A 20,492-nucleotide genomic window follows, 5' to 3' on the forward strand; every position below is an offset into this window, starting at 1 on the left:
TCTACTACTCTTACACCCTTAGCCCGGGTACAAGAAACTCAAATACATAGAAATAAAAATATTAATGAAGTCAGTACAATATAAAATTTCAGACAGCCAATGATTTATAGCATACACTGAAATATAAATACAGCATATCTTCCTGAAAAAAATGTCAAGTATCAGAGGGGTAGCCGTGTTAGTCTGAATCTGCAAAAGCGGCAAGGAGTCCTGTGGCACCTTATAGACTAACCGAAGTGTTGGAGCATAAGCTTTCGTGGGCAAAGACCCACTTCGTCAGATGCATGTGACAAAGCGGGTCTTTGCCCACGAAAGCTTATGCTCCAACACTTTGGTTAGTCTATAAAGGTGCCACAGGACTCCTTGCCATTCCTAAAAAAATGCTTTAATTCATACCAAGTAATTTATAAGCCATTTGGAATATAAATACTATGACAATATTTGTGTCTGATTTTGTAAGGTTGAATGTTACACACACTTCTACTTAAATGGAGCCATCACAGCATTTCCAATCTGCAGCACTAGAGTGCCACAGAAACCAGGGTCCTCACTGTAGAATTCAAATTCCAGATTGTTCCAAATATATGGTGTCTTCACTGTACTGAATTAAATAGCTTTACACTTATGTCCGAGGAGGAGTTATATAATGAGACTAAGCATTATAAGGAAATGGAGAATAGAGATTACTTTAGTCAGGCAGAAAGTAAAGAGTTATTATTTTATGTACATAAGGCCTTATCTTGTTGTTTCAACTTTCTTATAGAAGAACCATCTGGCATCCTGGATTCAGACTCCCAATCAAAACTTCAGTGGCAGAAAATTCTCAGCAACCCAAACGTTTGGATAGATATTACACTTACACTGCATTCAAATATAGACATTTTAAAATCCCAATAGCAACCATGTGACAGAAACATCCTTTCCAACTGCTCACATGCGGAAGCAAGTATTGCCCTCAACGTTAAGCAGCATGGCATATTCCGTGGTCACTCTTGCCTTCTAGAAAGAAATGTATCCTTCAAGAAGATATAAGGGGAAACAGAGCTGTGTAACTAGAATCATTATAAAACTAATAAATATTAAACCGTTACACTCCAAAGAGCATTTAATTTAAAAACTCCTATGGGCTATTTCAGTGTGAGCAGTTCCAGTACGATATACATCAACAGCAGCCAGCTCAAAGGTGGTGGTGTTTTGGGGATTAAATTATGCATTATTGCAGTATGCATTACAAAAGGGGAAGTTGTAATTCCTGAGTTACTGCAGTTAAAGTACAGGTGAAATTTCTTCATGTTTCCTTAGGAAACCATTAGAAGCAAGGCTGGAGCTTCCAAATTGTTTTAAAAAAGTTAAGAAGGAGATTGCAGGAGGGAGAGAGAAAAAGCACAAGGTATTTTCTCCCCTTGCCCCCCAAATGTTAGTTACTTTACTAGCTTGGGACTGCAAGAGAGTTTGGCATGCAGTACAGAGGAAGGGAGGGACAATGGAACATGCATGTTAGGGAGTCTGACTCAAGATCAAATGCTCTGGAGCAGAGATTTAGTTTTCCCCCCCATACATGTTTAAAGAAAGATGCCATTAATAACTCCCCATCATTGTAACAACTCCTAAAATAGCTAACAAGAAAAACACTTAATCTATTATTGTGAGTTAGTTGGTGTTCAGCCAGCTAGCAATCTGTGGAATATCAATATCTTAGAGCTGGTGTTGCCAAACCCATGGATGAGGGCTACTACTGTTTACTTCCTGGCCTGCAGAGGTTTGGAAATGCTCGGAGCTGTACAGCGATTTCAGAAGGGCTGCAGAAATGTCACTTCTCAGCATCCCCAGAATTTGGTTCTGTGATAGAAGTTGCCCTAGGACTGGGCATAGGTAGCTGCAGGAGGGGCCTGAGAGTGGTTAGTGATGCAACTATTTTCTTGCTCTCAGAAATGGGGCACCCCTCTCAATGCCTGCCTCACAACCCACTCCAGAGTCTTGCCATTATCGGGGGAGTGCACAGGCCCACTGTTTGGCCAAAGCCTTGCCTGCATTTGGTTAAAGACTGCGCCACTAAAGCGCATGCACACTCATGCACGCACACACTTCCTTCACCCTGTAAAGCTGCAAATACAACAGTTCAAAAGTGAGATATACAAAAGCTACACTGTAGTTTTATCATACAGTGCACTGCTGTGCTGGGATTAAACACCCCACAAAACACACTGAACTTCAAATCCTTTGTTACCTCGCAGATCTTTTATTTATATTCATGTGTTGCAAAAAAACTCACAACACTTTGCTATAAAAGTTTAATGTTAAGAGTATAAAGCAGAATAGGTGTAGTGAATGGAGGAGCAAAACCAACAATATACGGTGACCTTTAACAAATTTTCAAATATGGGGAGAAGGTAAATGGAAATCGATAAATGCTCTTTTAATGGACAGAACACAAGGGGGATATAAACAAAGAGTCCCTTCATAGTTGGAGTCTGAAATATTAAATCAAATATTTAAAAAATTAGAAAATTTGTTAGAAAAAATAGGTGCAGTAAGATTGTATATACTGAATCATGTGCATATCACAATTTTCTTTGAAGTAAAAAGGTCATCTTTACAGATAACGTTTTATAGCAAATAATCATTTCATACACTGCTTCTGTAGCACAGACTTAAGTATATTGTTTAGGCAAATTTTACATGTGCAGTTCATTTTAATAAATCTGAAAAAGGTAACAAAATATACAGAGCAAAACTTTTTCCCTTTTTAAACTAGTGTTACAATCCATATATCTATATATAAATACTACACTACAGCTGATCATTAATTAAGCTGGAGTATATCATCAAGTATGAGTCCAACAGAATATATTTGCCTACCTATGCAAGGAGGGTATCAAAGAGTGTTCCTATACTGCATTTCTTCTGAGTGATCACTGCCAGAATATCTCCAATTGAACAGAGTAACAAAGAAAAAAAAAAAAAAGAGCGCTCACACTTATGCAGAAACAACCGATTTTCAGATCGCTCTGCTGGTACCATTTAGTAAAATTATAAACAAAGACCTGCAGATCTTTGCTGACAAAGCAGAATTAGTCTGACTATATGCTGTACTACAGAATGCAAAGATATGGCACAAAATTCACCTAACAGCATTGTTTTCATTTAAAAAAAAAAACTGAATCCAGATGTACAACCTATCACAGCATATATATTTATGAATAGAAGGATGTAGTATTAAAGTAAACCCTGCTTGAAAACAAACCAAACAGATGTGACTTTAGGCCTTTTGGCACTAGTATATGAACGAGTTAAAGTTACCAGGATTACATTGCTTGGTTGACAGACTCAGTGGACAGTCACAACATTTGAATAGTAAAAACTGAAGGGAGATTCTCTAAGTTTAGAACATTTTATATTTATAGATATTTAGATGTTGTACAGTGACCCCTCAGAAAAGGCAGAACATATGCTAAGATCTGCCTTTCCCATAGTCTTGCTTTCTTGTCTGTAAAGTGCGCTTACATGGCCTCAAATTCATCGATTCTCTGCTTGGTGTTGCCTTGCCGGATCTGTCTCAGTGTCTTGTATTTGTCACGTCCCTGTCGCATGTTCTCTGTGTGGATCATGTCATTGTGGGTTTTCTTGTTTTCATCCCTGGCCTGGGCCAGCTCATCTGTCAGTGTCTGCAACATTAAGTACAAGGTGTTACAAATCTGGATCTTACATGAAAGAACTTGCATCTAAAGAGAGTTAGATAAGAGTCAAACATTAATGATGTTTTAGAGGCATTTGCCCACATACGTGGTACACAGAAGAGCACTGAGAAAAGTGAGTGAACAGGAGCTCTGGACATTTTGAGTATTAAAAATGTACTGATTGAACACTAGCTATTTGAATAGAGCCCCAGTCTAAGCCCATAGGAATTACATGAAAAAAAAAATCAATCATGTTAAAGCACAAGCACAGACAGCTTTAGGTCCAAGACTTCTCATAGGGCTCCCTACATGGAGATTTACACCCTGACTTGCCAGCATTAAATCTACCACATGCTTACTGGCCACACAGACCCTCCTATCATGCACTAACAGTTCTGCAGCACACAGTACAGTTCCCAGCAGTAGGCCAAAGTGCACCACAAACATATGGTGTGCAGTAGCAGGGTCCTCATGCCGCAAATTTTACACCCTCCTTGCTGTACACTAAGTTTTCATAAAGATGAGCCTACACTATTTTACATACCCCACTTTAAACACAACAGTTTTCAACAACTTTAGATTTGTTCCCCCCAATAATTTTCTTACCATCAATTGCCTCTGAACACGCTGATTCTTCTCTGCTTCAGTAATGCGTTTCTCTTCATTGCGATCACCCAAAATGCCTTCACTTGAGAACTCTGCACTGTAGCCTGAATATTCTGTTCCTTCATCATGCAAGTTATCATGGACATGGTAATTCACTGGTTCATAGACAGGGGCTGGTGGAGGAGGAGGTGGGGCAGTCATTACCAAATGTAGCTCTTCTTTTGTCTTCACCAGGTCATCTTGGGCTTCCTTGGCCTTTTAAAAACAGAAACAAAAAATGGGCCCAAAAGCAGACATGTACAGTTTACCTAAATCCAGCTCAATGAACAGGCTGTAGCACCCAAAGGAAAGGGACAGAAAGGGATACTTTTAGAATAGCTAGGTATTTGCTAAGCTAGAAAAATACTCTCAATGTACTCTTTGCTACAGTGAGTTTTTAAAAGTTTTATTAGGACGGTCGAGGAAGCCAATATAAATTTTCACTAAGTAAAGAGACTTCCTCCAACATGTAACAATGCCTAGAGGAGAACTGGTATTGTAAAAGAATGTGGAATTTTAACATACAGCATAAACCTGCCTGTCTGGCACCCTCAGGACCTGACTGATCCTGAACCAGGGAATTTGCCAGATCAGGGAAGTCAATGCTGTCCCTGCCATCAGGGCTCCCCTCTTGCCTAGTCTGGCAATACTTCTTGCCCCAGCCCACTAGTTTTCCCCTGTGAATGTTCCAGCCCCTGAGCATCCACAGGGATACTGATGATGCTGGATCAGGGGGTTTCTGGAGTAGGGAAGTCCAGACTACAGAGGTTCAACCTGTACTACTTTTCATATAAAGAGAAGCTGTTGGCCAGCCTTAGCTGGGAAGTCCATACAGGGAGAAATGCATCTCCCTAAATTATGGAATTGTACTTCTCAAATCTCTCACCAGTGTTTAAGAGAAATAAGAACACACATTTGTAGGGTTACCAGATGGTTTCAAAAAAATACTGGACACACTTGATCTCAGATCGAGGAGGGACCAGCTGGCAGGGAGCAGGGCTGGCTCGGGCGCACGCAGGTCCCGGGGGTGCTGCCCATCCTGTGCACAGTACCGGCAGAGAGCACGGGCAAGTCCAGCCCTGGGGATTCCATCCCGCCCCGGCCCCCTCCTCTCTGCTGTGTAGTTGCGTACTGCCTGGCTGGTAGACACACTCACGAAGTGTGAGCATGTCTACCAGCCAGGCAGTACGCAACTACATACTGATACTCATGATAATAATAAAACTTAATTAGAAAATACCAGACATTTATATGTCCAATATTTTCTCAATTTGTTTCCCGGACAGAAAGCTCAAATACTTGACTGTCTGGTTCAAAACCGATACCTGGCAACCCTACACATTTGCTTCTGTATAATTATTCTTTAACAAAATATTGCAGGGTTATTTTCTTAGAGGTGCAAAATAACAAAGTCAATAGGAAACTAAAGAGAGTGAGAACACATTTTTCAGATGTAATGTGCCAACAACATGTGTTAAAAACAAATAACTACACAATTAGGGATCTTCCAGATTTGCTCTCACTTCTGCTGCATCCCGAGTCAAGTCCAAAAGAAGGCACTTGCCAAGAGCAAAGTTATTGGGACTATTACATTACTGCTGTTACACTGTATCCATTTCTCTCGCTTTCATTCAATTCTTTCATACAAGAACATGCCTCCTAAGATGCACAAATACATTATGATCATGATTTCATAGTGAAGACTCTATTCAAAGCTGTTCTATAGCTCACTGTTCAGAGAAGTCAGATTTGTTGGAGGAGGGAGATTACACATTGAACTTTGTATTCAAACTAACAGCCACATTCACAAATTCAGCATTTCAATTCTGGCTTTAATAAAGATTCTCTTTTTTACAAGTGTTGTACAAGGCTAAGCAGGTTAGTAAAAGTGTACCAACTCAAGTTTAAAGAAACTCACCCTGTGTTGCCATTCTTCAACCTCATTCTCTTTACGCTTCCTTGCCTCTTCCAGAAGAGCAATCTTGGCTGTGTATTCTGCAAGCTCTGCAGCCTATTGAATAGCAAGGCTAGAATTATACTTGGAGCTCTTTCAGTAATGCTTTTGTGAATGAGAAACATGACCCAAATGTTACATGATTTTGTGAATAGAAACTGCCACTGAGATAAACACACCTTTAAGTTATGGGCAGTTTGCACTTACTCTGTATATCATTTGAAAAGTTTCCCAGTTGAAGATTGATTCCATGATTATGCTACCGCACTGCTTCCTCTGGCCTAATGGATCATTTTCTTGTACTCAAGGCTTCATTTAAAACACATGCAGTAGTGAGAGCCTATGTTAACTCAAGGTTTAATATGCTAAGCCTCAAAATGCTTATGGTTCCTACCAGCTGTTCCTGGCTCTTCATCTGGTCAACAGTTTGCTTCTCCAGCTCTTCTTTGGCTTGGAGAGCAGCCAATCGCTCAGTCTCCAGGCGCTCAGCTTCCTTCTCCGCTCGTCTCCTCTCTTCCTCAAGCTGAAGGGCTTTTTGCACCTGATCTGAGAGCTCTGTAAATGAAGGGGAATGTAAAGGAAGAGGAATGCAATAAATCACTGGGTTTAACTAACCTCTTTAAAAAAACCATAGTTTATCTAGAACATGAATACTCGCTTTGCCGTATTTTGTCAATGAAAGCAACTGTGGGTTTTAGTCCATATTGAGGAAAATAGGACAACTCCAAAGTCTTAGAACACCAGTGTAGGGAGTAGGGATGCTGCTTCCGATCCTCCATATCACTTTATATATTGGAGGTTGGGCGGTAGGGAGGAAACAAACTCCAGATTTCATTGATGTCTTGTTAATGAATCAAGTGTCCTTGGCAGGGCAGTTAAGGGAGGGACCATTAAAAGCTACTTGAACAATATATGAATCACCTTCTCTACTGGAAGCAGTCATATTACACCTTCCTCATAGGTGAAAGCCAACCTCCAGTTTTATCCCTCAGTTCCCAGACCAAAAAAAAAAAAAAGGTGGGGTGGGGAGTCATTTCACATCTACTTCCTCTATACACTACACTGAAAAGGAAAGATGTCACTGTTCCTATAGTTATACATGCCTACCGACGCACTGGTAGGAGTCTGTTTTGTGCTGCACATATGGGCACCTGCCAAGCCACATCACCACAATACAAAGTGGACAGGCAAAACACATGTGGGATCACCTGTAACCTTCCCGCTGTCCTTTGCCAAGCCCTTTACCTTTCTCAGCCTTCCTGGTCTTTATTTCGTATTCTTGCAGTCTCACCATCAGCTCCTCTTTCTCCCTCAACATCTGCTCCTTTTCTCTTTCAATGGTCTCTCTCTTTTTCTTCTCATTTTCCAACTGTTGCCTGTTGGAGAAATAACTTATGTTTAGAACCCAGAAAGGCAGGAGTTTGCTTGCTCCACTAAACTGCATCAATGCTGCAGGGGGCTTGGGTAGCTCTGAAAAGCCTCTGCTCAATTTGCAATGGCAGTCAAAAGTTATGTCAGTGTCATTGGAGGCAGGAGCGGTCTTTGTTCTAGTTATGTGCTAGGTTCTGTATAAATATAGATGTCCTAGATCAGTGTCTCTCAACCAGTGGTACAAGTACCCTCAGGGGTACTCGAGAAATCTGGGGGGAGAGGGTATGTCAACAACTGAAATTTGGAGAAAACTGAATTTTTGTTTTAAGTTTTACAGTGTTTTATTATTTTTGTACTTTTTACACCCAAAAATGTCATCGCCCACCCGGCTACAATTAAATTGTTTAAACAAATGTGTTGCAATGATAGAAGAAAAAGTGTGTGCTTGAAAACTGTAGGTACTGGGGGTATTTATAATAGGTTTTTTTAAAAGGGATACTCTATTTAAAAAAAAAAAAAAAAAAAGGTTGAGAAATACGTCCTAGATGCTGTGGGTAATACTACTCCACTGGAGACAGCTGACAAAAATGATCAGATATAGCATAGTTGTGCCCCCGTTAGTGTCAGGACATTGGACATACAAGGTACGCGAGGTAATATCCAATTAAGGTATTAGCTCACCCACCTTGCTTATGATCACTTTTAGCACAACATGTAAACACTTCCAGATAGAGAGCCATTGAGAAGATTGCTCTAACTAAATGGCTCCAGAGTTGAACAAAAGACCTGCTAGAAATATATAAAGTAACAAAAAGCTTAGACAAGTCACATGATTCTATTTAGCCTCTCCTACCACAAGATGAAACGCAGCAGCAGCGGAAAAACTGACAACAGGTAACTGTTTTCTAGGGGAACTATCAAGCCACAGACCTATCTGTCTCTAGTTATCATTGAGGCCAAGATTTTTGCAGAATTTGAGAAAGGGATTAGAAATCCATGCGGATAAGAAGAGTAACTACAGGTACATTAGACAGACTCATACTCTGGCATAGAAGCCAAGAAATGGTGGTAGGAGGAAACCTCTCTATGCATAGCTTATTCTGTTACTGTCCTCTCTACAGTTTCTTATATTTTCCTCTCAAGGATCTTGTTACCGATTGCTGTCAGACAGGATACTGTCATATGAACTTCAGGTCTGGGCCAGTCTAGCAATTCCCATGTTCTTTTGAATGGTTTCTTCTCCATGTAGTCAATGTTCTCTTGTAAGTTAGAATTTAGGGCCAGGTACCTCCCTCAGTCTAAGGTGGGAGGGCACCTGCTTTGGTGGAACCCCGCCCTACTGCTCCTATTCAGCTGTCATCACAACTAACATGCTTTACCTTATTACTTTGCTACCGTTCAGGTCACCCACCTTTCCCCTCATCTCTCACCCTCCTCTGTCCAGTTCAGCTCACCTTTCCATCTGTTTCTGGTGTTTCTCCTCACGGGCTTGAGCCTTCATCTGTTGGACCTCAATGGTGTCAGGCTTCCTGCGGCGCATGTACAGCTCATGGTTGCCCATGCACAACTGCAGGATCCTCTTATTAATTCTTAGACGAGGTGCATAAAACACAAAATCCTAGGGAAGAGACAAAGAGCAATGGAATCCAGTCCATGAGGCAATGGTTTCCTATGGAAGGAGATAAAGCACTTCTAATTTATTGTAGGCAGACCAGTCACATGGCTGCTGCCCTACTACAATCCAAAGGTATGCACAGGCATATATACTGAAATATACCCTAGGACTTACAGCTGTAAGTCAGATCTCCGATCCTTCTCACTTGGAGTCTTAAACCCTATCATCATCTTTTTCTTTAGATAAAGATGAAAAGTCTCAGCACCCTCAGCCAACTGTACCAAGACATACTTTACATGGGGTAGGGATGGTTCAGGAGGCACAGATGATTAGAAGTGTGGGAAGATAGCTTCCAAGGAACAGAAGGGAATCTATTATGTTACACGCTGAAGCAATATATTTAGCATCTTTATCTTAACTTGCATAGCTATAAATTTTACAGTGTCACAAAAAGTCTCCAATACTGGAGAGTCCAGCCACAATAACTATCAATATTTGCTGCAAGATCCAGCATGGTATCTCTACACAGGTGCAAAATCTAAAATATGCATGAGTGTAGCTATTCACTAATGGAACCATCACTGTGACAAGTGACTGTCCATAACAACTTCTGAAGTGCCACCATCAAGAATTCATGGAGCCTTCCTCTTCCCTCCCCCCCTTTCATCTAGGACAGGGATGGGCAAGAGGCTGCCAGCAGGACGGATCCAGCCCACATCCCCCTCGCCAGAACCCTTAATCAGAAGTCAGTTCACGTTTTAGAAAGCCGGCTGTTCTCCACTCCAGACAGCTGGGGAGAAGAAGGGAGACTTCATGCTGTTCCCGCCCCCCAGCAAAATCTCTTAGCTGCCATTAGCCAATCTCTCAGTTTCTGGCCAATAGGAGGCAAGAATTTTTGCTGGAATCAGGGGCAGTGTAGGAAGCCTTCTCTCTCCTCCCCCTCATTCGCCTTCCCCTTCCCCTCCCTCTCCCTCTCATTCCTGGAGTGGAGCCATGTGGAGCAGCAAGCCACCTTCAGCCAGAGCCTGTCTCTGGCACCCCAGCCCCTCCCTTCCACAACCCTCTGCCCCCCCCCCACTCCACATACCCAAAACTTCTGCCCCCTCCTGCACCCATACCCCCTCCCAGAACTGGCACCCCAATCTCCTGCCCCAGATCACAATCTCCTCGTAGCCTACGTCACAAACTAAACCCCTGCACCTCAGTCCCCTGCCCTAGGTCACAACTGCCTCCTCCCAACTCCCTCCCAGACCCAATTCTCCCCTTTTACACCCCAGTTCCATACCCCACACTCCCTTCTGCACACAACTTCCATCCCAGACCCCGTACTTCACCCATCAATATCCTGGAAGAGTGTGGCTCTTGACCACTTTCCAAAATTTTGGAGTGGCCCCCCCATCAAAAATTACTGCCCACCCCTGATCTAGGAGGAACACTTTATTTCCTTCCTCTAGAATAAAGATGGGAGACTTTGTTACTGAACCAAAAATAACTTCGGGAGTTTTTACAGGAGCAAGGATTTCTGCATTCATGGCATCTGCATTGTTCTCTTTGCCTCTCCATGGCATTTTAAAACACAACATTTGAGCTATGATCAGAGCTCTAGCTGAGAGTTAGCGAACTACTCTATCATCCTCCCCAACTTGCAACTCCACATGAATAATGCTTTGAATATTGGGTTACATGCAGCAATGATACCCTGAGTTAAACAGGGAAAGATTTCTGGGTTGACAAGAATGGCACAAAATCCAATCAAGCACACAGCACCTAACTATCCATTTATTGGAACAAAACTCACCCTCCCTGTAGGTAACAGCTGGACCCTACAAAAGTAAATTCTTCAGTAAGGCTATGCTCAAAGCCCTGGAATTATTTGTTACTGGGCCAGATCTGTGAACAGTTAGATTCAGTAGGGCTTTTAGCTCAAGAAACACTGATTATTCAATAAGTAAAGCGTTACATTTCTGCTATCATAGCATGCTTTGCATAGGGCGATAAGACAAGACCAATGGATAAAATGACAAGTCACCTGGGAAATGCCCTTCTGTGATCACGTGAAACTGAATTTACACAAGAAGAGAGCTCGAGCTGTACATTTGCAGAGGGGGAGTTGGAGTGACAGCCATTCCAAACCTTCCAAATCACACCTAACGTTCAGAACCTATTTTGGACATAGGACTAATACAACTGGAAGAGACTCTAGAAATAATAAAATATGCTCCTATCTGTCTCCATATTCAGCAAGAACCTGCCGGCAAAGACACGTTCTCTTCACCATATAGCCTGCACTCTATTCATATACCAACTCTGAAGAATGCAGACTTTGCAAGCAAGCACTGTGTTTTTTCTGACTATTCAGACCACAATGGCTTTGGCATGCCTGGCATTATCTACAGTTGTAAATTATTGTGTTTCCACATATGGCAAACAATTAAAAAAAGCCAAACTGCTAAGTGTACTATATGCAGCTATGGCCTCATCTCTAAGCACTATCCAATCCCAAGAAGGTAAATACTAAAGTCATGCATGGTAGCCCACATTTGTCATCTATAGCCTTGTAACCAAGGAAGAAAGAACTCATGTAAAAGACCAGGAGTTTTGCAATCAGAGGTACCTTGGCCTAGTGTGAGATGAAGAGATGCTTTCTTACATGGCATTATGAGACACCTAGCAAAATTTTCCATCTCTATTCAGTATCCTTGAATGTGGACTCAGTCTCCACACAACCTGGTGCCTAAGAAGTCAGACTCTGCTCCTAGTAAACTTAAAGTTTTGTCAATATAAGAGGAAAAAAATGGCAATCCTATTTTTAATGTGGGGTTCCTACAGGTTGGTACCCAGGGCTGGGTGCTTGTTTTGGAAATTTGCCCTTGGAAGCTCAAAAGACCTCTGCTTCTGCAACTTTAGCAAAGTGTGAATATTAGAAGCATCCATGGCATATAAAGCACTCCAAACCAAATGGAGCAGACATAATAGGTGTTTTCAACAGTAACAGCTTTACTGTATTAGTCCCTGCAAGTTTCCATTTTAAATGCATTCAGGTTTCCAGCTGGTGTGGGTGAAAAGCTGTGTCCATGAATCACAAACAGGAGATTAACATTTTGTTCCCAGCATGAAGTATGACTGCAATCAAAAAGGGGCTTTCCTGCTGAGAAGTCCTGCATGAACGGGGGGGGGGGGGGGGGGGGGGGGGAGAGAATTTTACAGTGGGGCAGTGTTTTGATGGTTGCCATGAATTGCAGTATAAATCAGATTTGTTTCTAGGAAAAGGATAGATTTCACTGACAGTTTTTCAATATCCTGCTGTTAAAACAGTTTGTTGAGTCACTTGCTTTTAACTCCGTAGCCATAATTATTTTCTCAAAAAGCCCTACCAAAACCAAGCTGTTTCTAAAAGCTGTGTTTTCCTCAAGTTTGATGTGACAGGTGAGCTATTGCAGCAGCTGACAGCACTGTCAGAACAAGGCTCATCTATTCCTGTTATTCCATTCTTCATTGTTTGAAAACTGATAGCAATATTGCTCAATTCACTAGTTACCTGAGAAAACAAGCTTATGATGTATTTTAAATACACAAGTACTATATTTAAAGTTACCTCTTTTTGAGTATCATGTCCTTACTTCTCCCTATTCTAATAAGTCTAGAAGCTTATCTAAGACTTCGCCGCCTTCCTTGGAATCAGAATTGCAGTATTAATTGCCCTCCAATCTGTCTCCAAATGATTGTGAAGTTTCAGAACTCAAAATGTGAAATGATCTGGTTTGAGACACGCACTTTTGGAGTGAAGAACTCCTAAAATCTTTAGGTAAGAATGCTATATATTTTCAGTTTTAGAGTAGCATCAGCAAGAAGCTTTTAACAGAAAACAATCATCTTGCAACTCCAGATGCTCTGAGAAGTAATTGAGAAGCCATAGGAGATTTTGTTAAACACCTCAAGTTATTTGTGTAAGAAGTGATAACTTAGACATCACCTCTGAAAGTACCTCAGATAGGATTCTGAGGGAATTCTAGAGACTATTTTTGATAGAAAAAAAAAACAGGACTATGTAGCACTTTAAAGACTAACAAGATGGTTTATTAGATGATGAGCTTTCGTGGGCCAGACCCACTTCCTCAGATCAAATAGTGGAAGAAAATTGTCACAACCATATACAGGGAGTCCCCGAGTTACGCAGCTCCAACTTACGTCGGATCCGCACTTACAAATGGGGCTCTCTCGCCCCGGAGCTCGCAGGCAGCGGGACCGCCCAGAGCGCAGCGGTCCCGCCACCTCGACCTCCGGGGCAAGAAAAGCTGCTCCGGGTGCCCCTGGTCTGCTGGGGACCGTCTCCAGCAGACCAGGGACACCCGGAGCAAAGCCGGGGAGGCGCGGCACCACGCCGCCGCTGCCGCTTTGCTCCCCGTGTTCCTAGACTGCTGGGGGGGGGGGGGGGGTGCCTCCCCCCCCCCCAGCAGACCAGGATTTTGTTGTGGACCCTGGGGTAGAGCAGCTGGGGTGCTGCCGGGTTGGTTCTGCAGGGACCTACCTGGCAGCCCAGCTGTTCTGTCCCAGGCTCGAGATTCAGCTGCTGTTGAAACTGATCAGTGGCTGATTCCAGGAAGCTGGGGACACAGCAATTCTGCCTCCAGCTTCCTGTAGTCAGCCCCTGGTCAGTTTCAGCAGCAGCGGCTGAATCTGGAGCCAGTTCCGACTTACATACAAATTCAACTTAAGAACAAACCTATAGTCCCTATCTTGTACGTAACCCAGGGACTGCCTGTATACCAAAGGATACAATTTAAAAAAAATGAACACACATCAAAAGGACAAATCAAATTTCAGAACAGAAGGGGGATGGGGGAGGGAGGTAAATGTCTGTGAGCTAATGATATTGGAGGTGATAATTGGGGAAGCTCTCTTTGTAATGGGTAAGAAAGAGTTCATTCCAAAAGTACTTACAGGTGCCTTCTTGTCAATAGGTTTTATAACAAACTTTTTGTCATTGAAAGAGATGTTTCTGATTTCACTCCAGGGGAAGCCAATCTTTGGGGTCAATCTGAAAACAAAGATGGATTTTAAAAGAAGCCAAGATACAAAAAAATAAAACAAGGATGTGAGATCCTAAGCCACATGCTAAACACAACTGAGAAAAACATTTGCTCCTTGTCATGGGAAGATGTGTCCCAAATTCAGAGGCTCTCCCTTTTCTTATGCTAAGTAACCAACCTAGTGACACTATAGCCATTAATTGCAGAAGAATGTGCATGAATTTCCAGAAATGTTCAGTCCCCTCAGCTCCATTTGCAACAAATCTTGCAGAAGTCACACTCAGCACTTTGAAATGTCAGCCCACATTTATTAGGTACTTAATTATGGATTTAGGAGCCTAAATGTAAGCACCAATGCTTGAAAATCTTGGCTAAAAAAAGGCAATACTCTTCCCCCCTCCCCACCACCCTTGCACTGAACTATACAGGGTCCTTTGAAAACAATTAAACACTGCCCATCATGGATACAGATTCAGAAGTTTACATCTATTTTCTGACTACAAATATACAGTGGAACACATTTTTATCTTTCTGTTCTGGAAAGTATCCCTATTCAGGACAGCACTAGCAAGTGGCTAAGTCTCACGATCATATGCTTAAAGAAAATTCTCTCAACTGGGGCCTAAATCCACAGCATGCTTATTAGACAGTTAAGGGAAGCAGACAACTCTTTTGTATTTCTTCCTCTCCTCCAGATTATTGGTAAAACTGGAAACAAAGAGCTCTGTTTTGTTCCTGACTGAAATATGCACAAGGAACTTTGACCAACACTTATACAGGAGATCTTTAAACTGTGAGCACTTTCATATGGTAACAGTCATATGCAGTTTGCAGTTAAAGCACAAACTGGTAGACTAAAAGTCAACTTTAAACAAACAGGAATTCTTCCCAGTTACACGAAGACCTCAGATTATTAAAACAGAACAGTTACAAGTCCATAGCTTAACTTTTCACTATTTATGCCAAGTGATCTTTGAATTTCTGAGTTTGGAAAAATAAAAAGAAGTCAGAGAAATTACAAAGTTGAATTGGTTTCTAGTCCATTTCATTTTAGGTTCTCATATCTACCCAACACTGCAATATTGTGTTCAGACATTGCTGGGGCATATGCAGTTGTTTCAAAAACAATTTTTATTAGCATTTGACAAAAATTTTGCAGTCTAAATTGAGCCAAAGTCCTCTTTTACAAGAAAGGGCCAGTGTAAAATTCTCTTTAGCAAAATAAGGTACAAAGTGAATTTCTCTATTCTAGTTAAAAACAGAATAGGCAGATTCCATCTTGACAATTTAATGAAGCAAAGTGGCAGTAAAGTAATCTAACTTGCAAAATTCCATTGCTTGCTAAGAGAGGTCAGCAGATTCTTACAAATTCTATAGCACGCTGCATAGGTGTGTGAGGGCCGTACATGTGGTAATCAATCATTAAAACTGTTAATAGTTTCAATGACTGAACGGAGATAGAAACGCCTTCAGTACTTTGACAACACACATTTATAAACCTCTTTAGTGTATTATGAATACTTAATGTTTTAACTCCTCCAAGTGATTACTTCTAATAACTAGAGTTTCTTTAAGGTTTTAGGCACTATCCACAGGGAAGGGAAGGGACCCAGAGAAACAAGAACTTGCAACTTAAAGCAAAACGTGTCCAACCCTTGTATCAAATGTTGGAAACTACCCACCATTAAAACACAAGATTATAGATACTGGGTTCAAGCCTGCTTCCTAGCACCAGCCTTTAAACCAAGACAAAAGAAAAATTGAATACCCATGAAAAATTTAGCATTTCCTAACCTCTATTCTGTGTGCATATTATTTAGTGTGTGCGCGTGCACACATGCGTATGCATGCATAATTAGCCTAGGTTTTCATTTGACAATAACTGGTCTAGTCTTTTCCATTAGAGGAAATGAGAAATCTAGCACCAGTATGTATATTAATACCTATGCCACTTCAAGAATACTGTGTCTTGAACAAACTCCAGATGTAATATTATATAGTGGTAGTCTTCTCTCCCCGTTCCCCATTTTAAATATTGGGATAGAAATCAAGTTTTGGGGGACTTGTATTCACCATTAAATGTAGTTACTGACATTAAATACAGGAGTCTATACTGTAAAAGTAGTTCCTTTTGAGAGAAAAAAAACTTTGCATGTTTATCCCAACTTCGCTCATCTTAATCCAAAAATTCTTCCAGTTCATCTAGCCCTGGTTTAAATGCACTGTTTTTCCTAGTCCTGACAATCTGCTCAAAAAAAAAAAAAAAAAAAGCCAATTGCCCAGTAGGAAAAGAGTTGAACACAACAACTGATTTGGCCTTACATTTATTTTGTTTCAAGTTTGTCCTACATAATTATTTTTCAGAAATCAAGGCTACATATTGCCTGGCTATGCAGCTTGAAAAACCTGTTTGTGTGACTATGGTTGCACAGCGAAACCAGTCATTCAAGAAATAAAGAAAGGTAGTTTCACTCATGTAATACCTCGTGTGACACTCCTTGTTTTCTGGGTGACGGTACACATTAACACAGCAAAAGGAAATGCATTCTTTTCTTCTGCTGCCCCAAAAGGAATTCCAACCAGTTCCCATATGCTATATCTCAACTGTCAGTTTAGACCCAGACTTACGTTCCACTCCGTATAGTCGTTGTGTAACCCTACTATTATTTTGACTTATAATTTTATATTAGAAATTCAGAGAAATGAAGCCAAGACTAGGAGCCTTTCTGAAGCCACATCTTTTGGCATTTGATTTAGTGGGTGTAGTCCTACTAAACAGAATGCTGAAGGTGCCCTCGCTCAGTGCTGGTACTCCTCTATCTGCGAGCAGTAAGAGAAGCTGCCGGGACTGCTCCCACTGACCTCCCACTGTGAAGACAGTGCCAAGCTCGGCTTAAGGCATGTCGACTCCAGCTACGTTATTTACATAGCTCAAGTTGTATACCTTAAGTCGATCTTCCATCACTGATGGAGAGCCCTTCATTTCAAGCCTCCTCTTTAGTTTTTCAGAATCCAGCAAAGAGAGATAAACGGAACCAATACCCCCCCCCCCCCACACCCGCCTTTAATTTCTCAATCTCCTGCTTCTCTGCTTTCTTCCTCTTCCACCTCCTCCATACTCCATTATTAGGGGACTCATAACTACTGAAAGAACTGGTTGCAAGTAACTACAGACACAAAGATTTTACTCTAACTATTATATTAATAGCAACTGTGTTTAACACTAAGCCCTGAAAAAGGCTGTTTCTGGAGTATGATGAAAATCTAGTCTAGAGACCAGGGTTTCCCAGCCTATGGGTCGGGACCCAAATATGGGTCGCCAAGTCTCCCCCCATTTTTGAATTACCTTGGCTCACCAAGTCTTCCTGAATTGTCAAAATGGGTCCCCATCTGGAAAAGGTGGGGAACCACTGCTATAGATTCTTTTGCTGCAGCCACTACTATTGTGTCTAATCCCCTACATTTGGACCATGTTGATATGTCCCTAAAATAATTCTTTACAGGCTGATTTTTAAAGCCATGCAGGTAAATGGAAGTTAACAGTGATTTTTAAAGCTAGCATCTTACTACCATGATTTCAATTTTCCTATGCTGGTGCATAGCCTAAGAGGAAAGGAGTCACTTTGTGAAGGAAGGAAGAGACAAAACAGGATTCATATAAAAGCACAAGCCTGGTCCTGCCTCTCAACAAAAATTTTACCCCAGGGCTAACCAAATTCAGGTGACATTTACCAAGCAACCACTAATTTTGCTAATTGAGTTCTTTGGGCTCTGGCACCAACCCGTTGCCCTTTTGAGGGATCTCACACACTTACTTATCATCCTTCTCATAAATATTCAGGCCCAGAGCATCTACTCCCAGCCACAAATCCGTTCCTTTCTTATTCTTGATTTCAAAGTAGTTGATCCCATACATCTCCAAATCTTGAGCAATCTTTAGATATTCCAGCATTGCATTCTCTCTGATTGTGGTGGGAAGGGGAAAAAAGATAAACATACATAAGATAACCAACTCCTTAAAAATTACAAGCCAAGCTAGTGGAAGAACCATCTGTGCAAATGGGAAAGCAAGAGTCATTTCTTCTGGGGGAGACAGTTTGCTTATTGCTTCTAGTTTGAGGTTTATTGGGATAAGTCTTCAATGTGTTTAAACTTGAACAGAAATCAAATATTTGGGGTTTGTAAACCCTAAATCATGACTTCTCAGTAAGAGATGTTTAGTAGTATTCATCTGTCTCAGTGCAGGCAGGGGAACAAGCAACCAACATGAGAACAATGGAAGAATCCAACACTTGACTTTCCATTCTGCAAGCCTCACTGTATTTGGTTTTAAAGGCACTTTCAGTAAGTTTTGTAAATAAATGTTTCAGACTGTTGTATGCATTTACTGAGGTCTTCTCCATGTGGGCCAGTCTGTGTGTCATCTTAACATTTATGAACAAAGGAGTGGACAATGCTGACCTACATGTTTGTTAATTGGACTGGAAATGCATTGTGCTTGGCTGCAGTACATTTAACACTATAAACTGGTTTCCAATTCTACTGGATTTTCACAGTCTCATGCTGGACTTGAAAATTACCGTAAAATCGCAAGTATAATGCACACCTATGTATAGTGCGCACCCTAACTTTAAACTCTTAAAATCATGAAAAAAACCGAACTCCTATGTATAGGGGAACATAGGAGGGAAGGAACAGGAAGGAAACCTGCCCCCCGCCCAGCTGTCTGCATGCTGAGTTCATGCCTGCCGGGGGACCTCCCCCAGCTCCTCGCGCGCTGAGTTTGCACTTGCTGGGGGGGCCTCCCTTGCCCAGCTCCCTGCGCGCCAAGCTCATGCCTGCCGAGGGAACTCCCCCACCCAGCTGTCTGCGTGCTGAGCTCATGCTTGCTGGGAGACCTCCCCGCCTAGCTGTCTGTGCGCCAAGCTCGCGCCTGCCGAGGGTGAGTTTAAAACTTGAAAAGATAACCCCCGATGTATAATGTGCACCCCGGCTATTACCCTAAAAAAAAAAACCACAGGAAAAAGAGCGTGCATTATACTTGTGATTTTACAGTAAGTGTTAGCTACTTTGAGATTCCACTTTAAAAATACTCAAAAAAAGTGTGTGCTTAAGGAGATTAATAGAACAAATCAAGGTGACCTATACAGCTCCGGAGGTACTCACTTCAGCATTCCACCATGTTCAGCATGCCAGACCTCAATCCGTTCTTCCCACTGCTCCCTGGAAAGTTTGTGCTGGTCCATTACTCTGACACAAGGAAGGAAGTTAGAAGCATTAGGTTCCTTGTTCTGCTGCATATAATTGTAATATTTAACTTTGCTACGCATTTATAGGTCACTTTTTTCCCCTCTCAAGATCTGCAAATAAAACTGTTTTAAGATTACTGCTATAGCCAGGGCTCGACAAATAATACAATCTACTTGCCCATGGCGAGTAGACTGTAACCCGGAAGAGCCGGGTTCGGGCGATCTATGCATGTGCAGAACGATCTGCACATGCGCAGACCACCGGACAGCGCGGCTGGCAAGCGGGGCTCGCCACAGTTCGGCAAGCCCTGGCTATAGCACGTCAGCACAAAACTGGCATCCCTCTACAGGAAGTGCAGATATGTGCTGCTGAAATTAATGCTACTAAAAGCCTAAATGCCCCCACCTCACAGCCTAGAACAAACGCCTTTGGGAAAATGACTAGTTCATGAAGTGAAACAGATAATTGCCCATCCCTCCCCAGCAAGAACCCCAGGCTGTCACTGACGAAGGCTACAGCCTCATTTCACAATGGAATGAAGATAGAACACATGACCTCTTGTCCAAGTGGAACAGTTTATGGAAAGAAACATGATGAACACCAGTATGACAGCTGGAGGAGTGAGCTAAAAAGAGAAGCTTATTTCTGCAGATGGATGTCCAGCACAGGGAGAATAAGTCATTGGGATAATTTGATTTTAAAAATTAATGATGTACAAATAACTTCTCCAGGCACCAGGATATTCGTAATGGCAATCTGCTGCCTCCCCACTCAAAATGTCCCTGCTAACTGTTGCTAGTGATTAGGGTTGGGGGGGGAAGGGGGAAGAGCAGGGGTGTGCAAAATCCAAACTAACTGCAAGCGGTGAAAAGAGTCCTGTTTTCTGATGAAAGAAAGTATTAAGTAGTGCTCTCCAGTCATGCACATGCAGCCCGGATGGGACAGAGGAT

General features: G+C 41.9%; 2 protein-coding genes across 12 annotated transcripts in view; one reads left to right on the forward strand and one right to left on the reverse strand.

Annotated features, from left to right (window-relative positions):
* The window catches only part of SYTL3 (synaptotagmin like 3), a 64,341-nt gene extending 61,886 nt beyond the window's left edge, over positions 1-2,455 (forward strand). For all 10 annotated transcript variants that reach the window (XM_075924535.2, XM_075924538.2, XM_075924539.2 and 7 more), the window contains one exon: positions 764-2,455. In XM_075924535.2, the coding sequence (XP_075780650.1) occupies positions 764-897 (134 nt within the window). In that variant the 3' untranslated portion in view covers positions 898-2,455. The remainder of the gene's footprint in view (positions 1-763) is intronic.
* A 693-nt stretch (positions 2,456-3,148) lies between these two features.
* EZR (ezrin) overlaps positions 3,149-20,492 on the reverse strand; it is a 55,943-nt gene continuing 38,599 nt past the window's right edge. For both annotated transcript variants that reach the window (XM_075924547.2, XM_075924546.2), the window contains exons 6-14: positions 19,459-19,542; positions 18,108-18,254; positions 14,204-14,300; positions 9,102-9,265; positions 7,522-7,652; positions 6,671-6,831; positions 6,241-6,333; positions 4,284-4,538; positions 3,149-3,665 (exon numbers count right to left, since the gene is read on the reverse strand). In XM_075924547.2, coding sequence (XP_075780662.1) covers positions 3,501-3,665; positions 4,284-4,538; positions 6,241-6,333; positions 6,671-6,831; positions 7,522-7,652; positions 9,102-9,265; positions 14,204-14,300; positions 18,108-18,254; positions 19,459-19,542 — 1,297 coding nt within the window. In that variant the 3' untranslated portion in view covers positions 3,149-3,500. The remainder of the gene's footprint in view (positions 3,666-4,283; positions 4,539-6,240; positions 6,334-6,670; positions 6,832-7,521; positions 7,653-9,101; positions 9,266-14,203; positions 14,301-18,107; positions 18,255-19,458; positions 19,543-20,492) is intronic.

Source organism: Pelodiscus sinensis, chromosome 3, assembly GCF_052426305.1.
Source record: "Pelodiscus sinensis isolate ZL-2025 chromosome 3, ASM5242630v1, whole genome shotgun sequence".
In the NCBI taxonomy this organism is placed as follows: Eukaryota; Metazoa; Chordata; order Testudines; family Trionychidae; genus Pelodiscus; species Pelodiscus sinensis.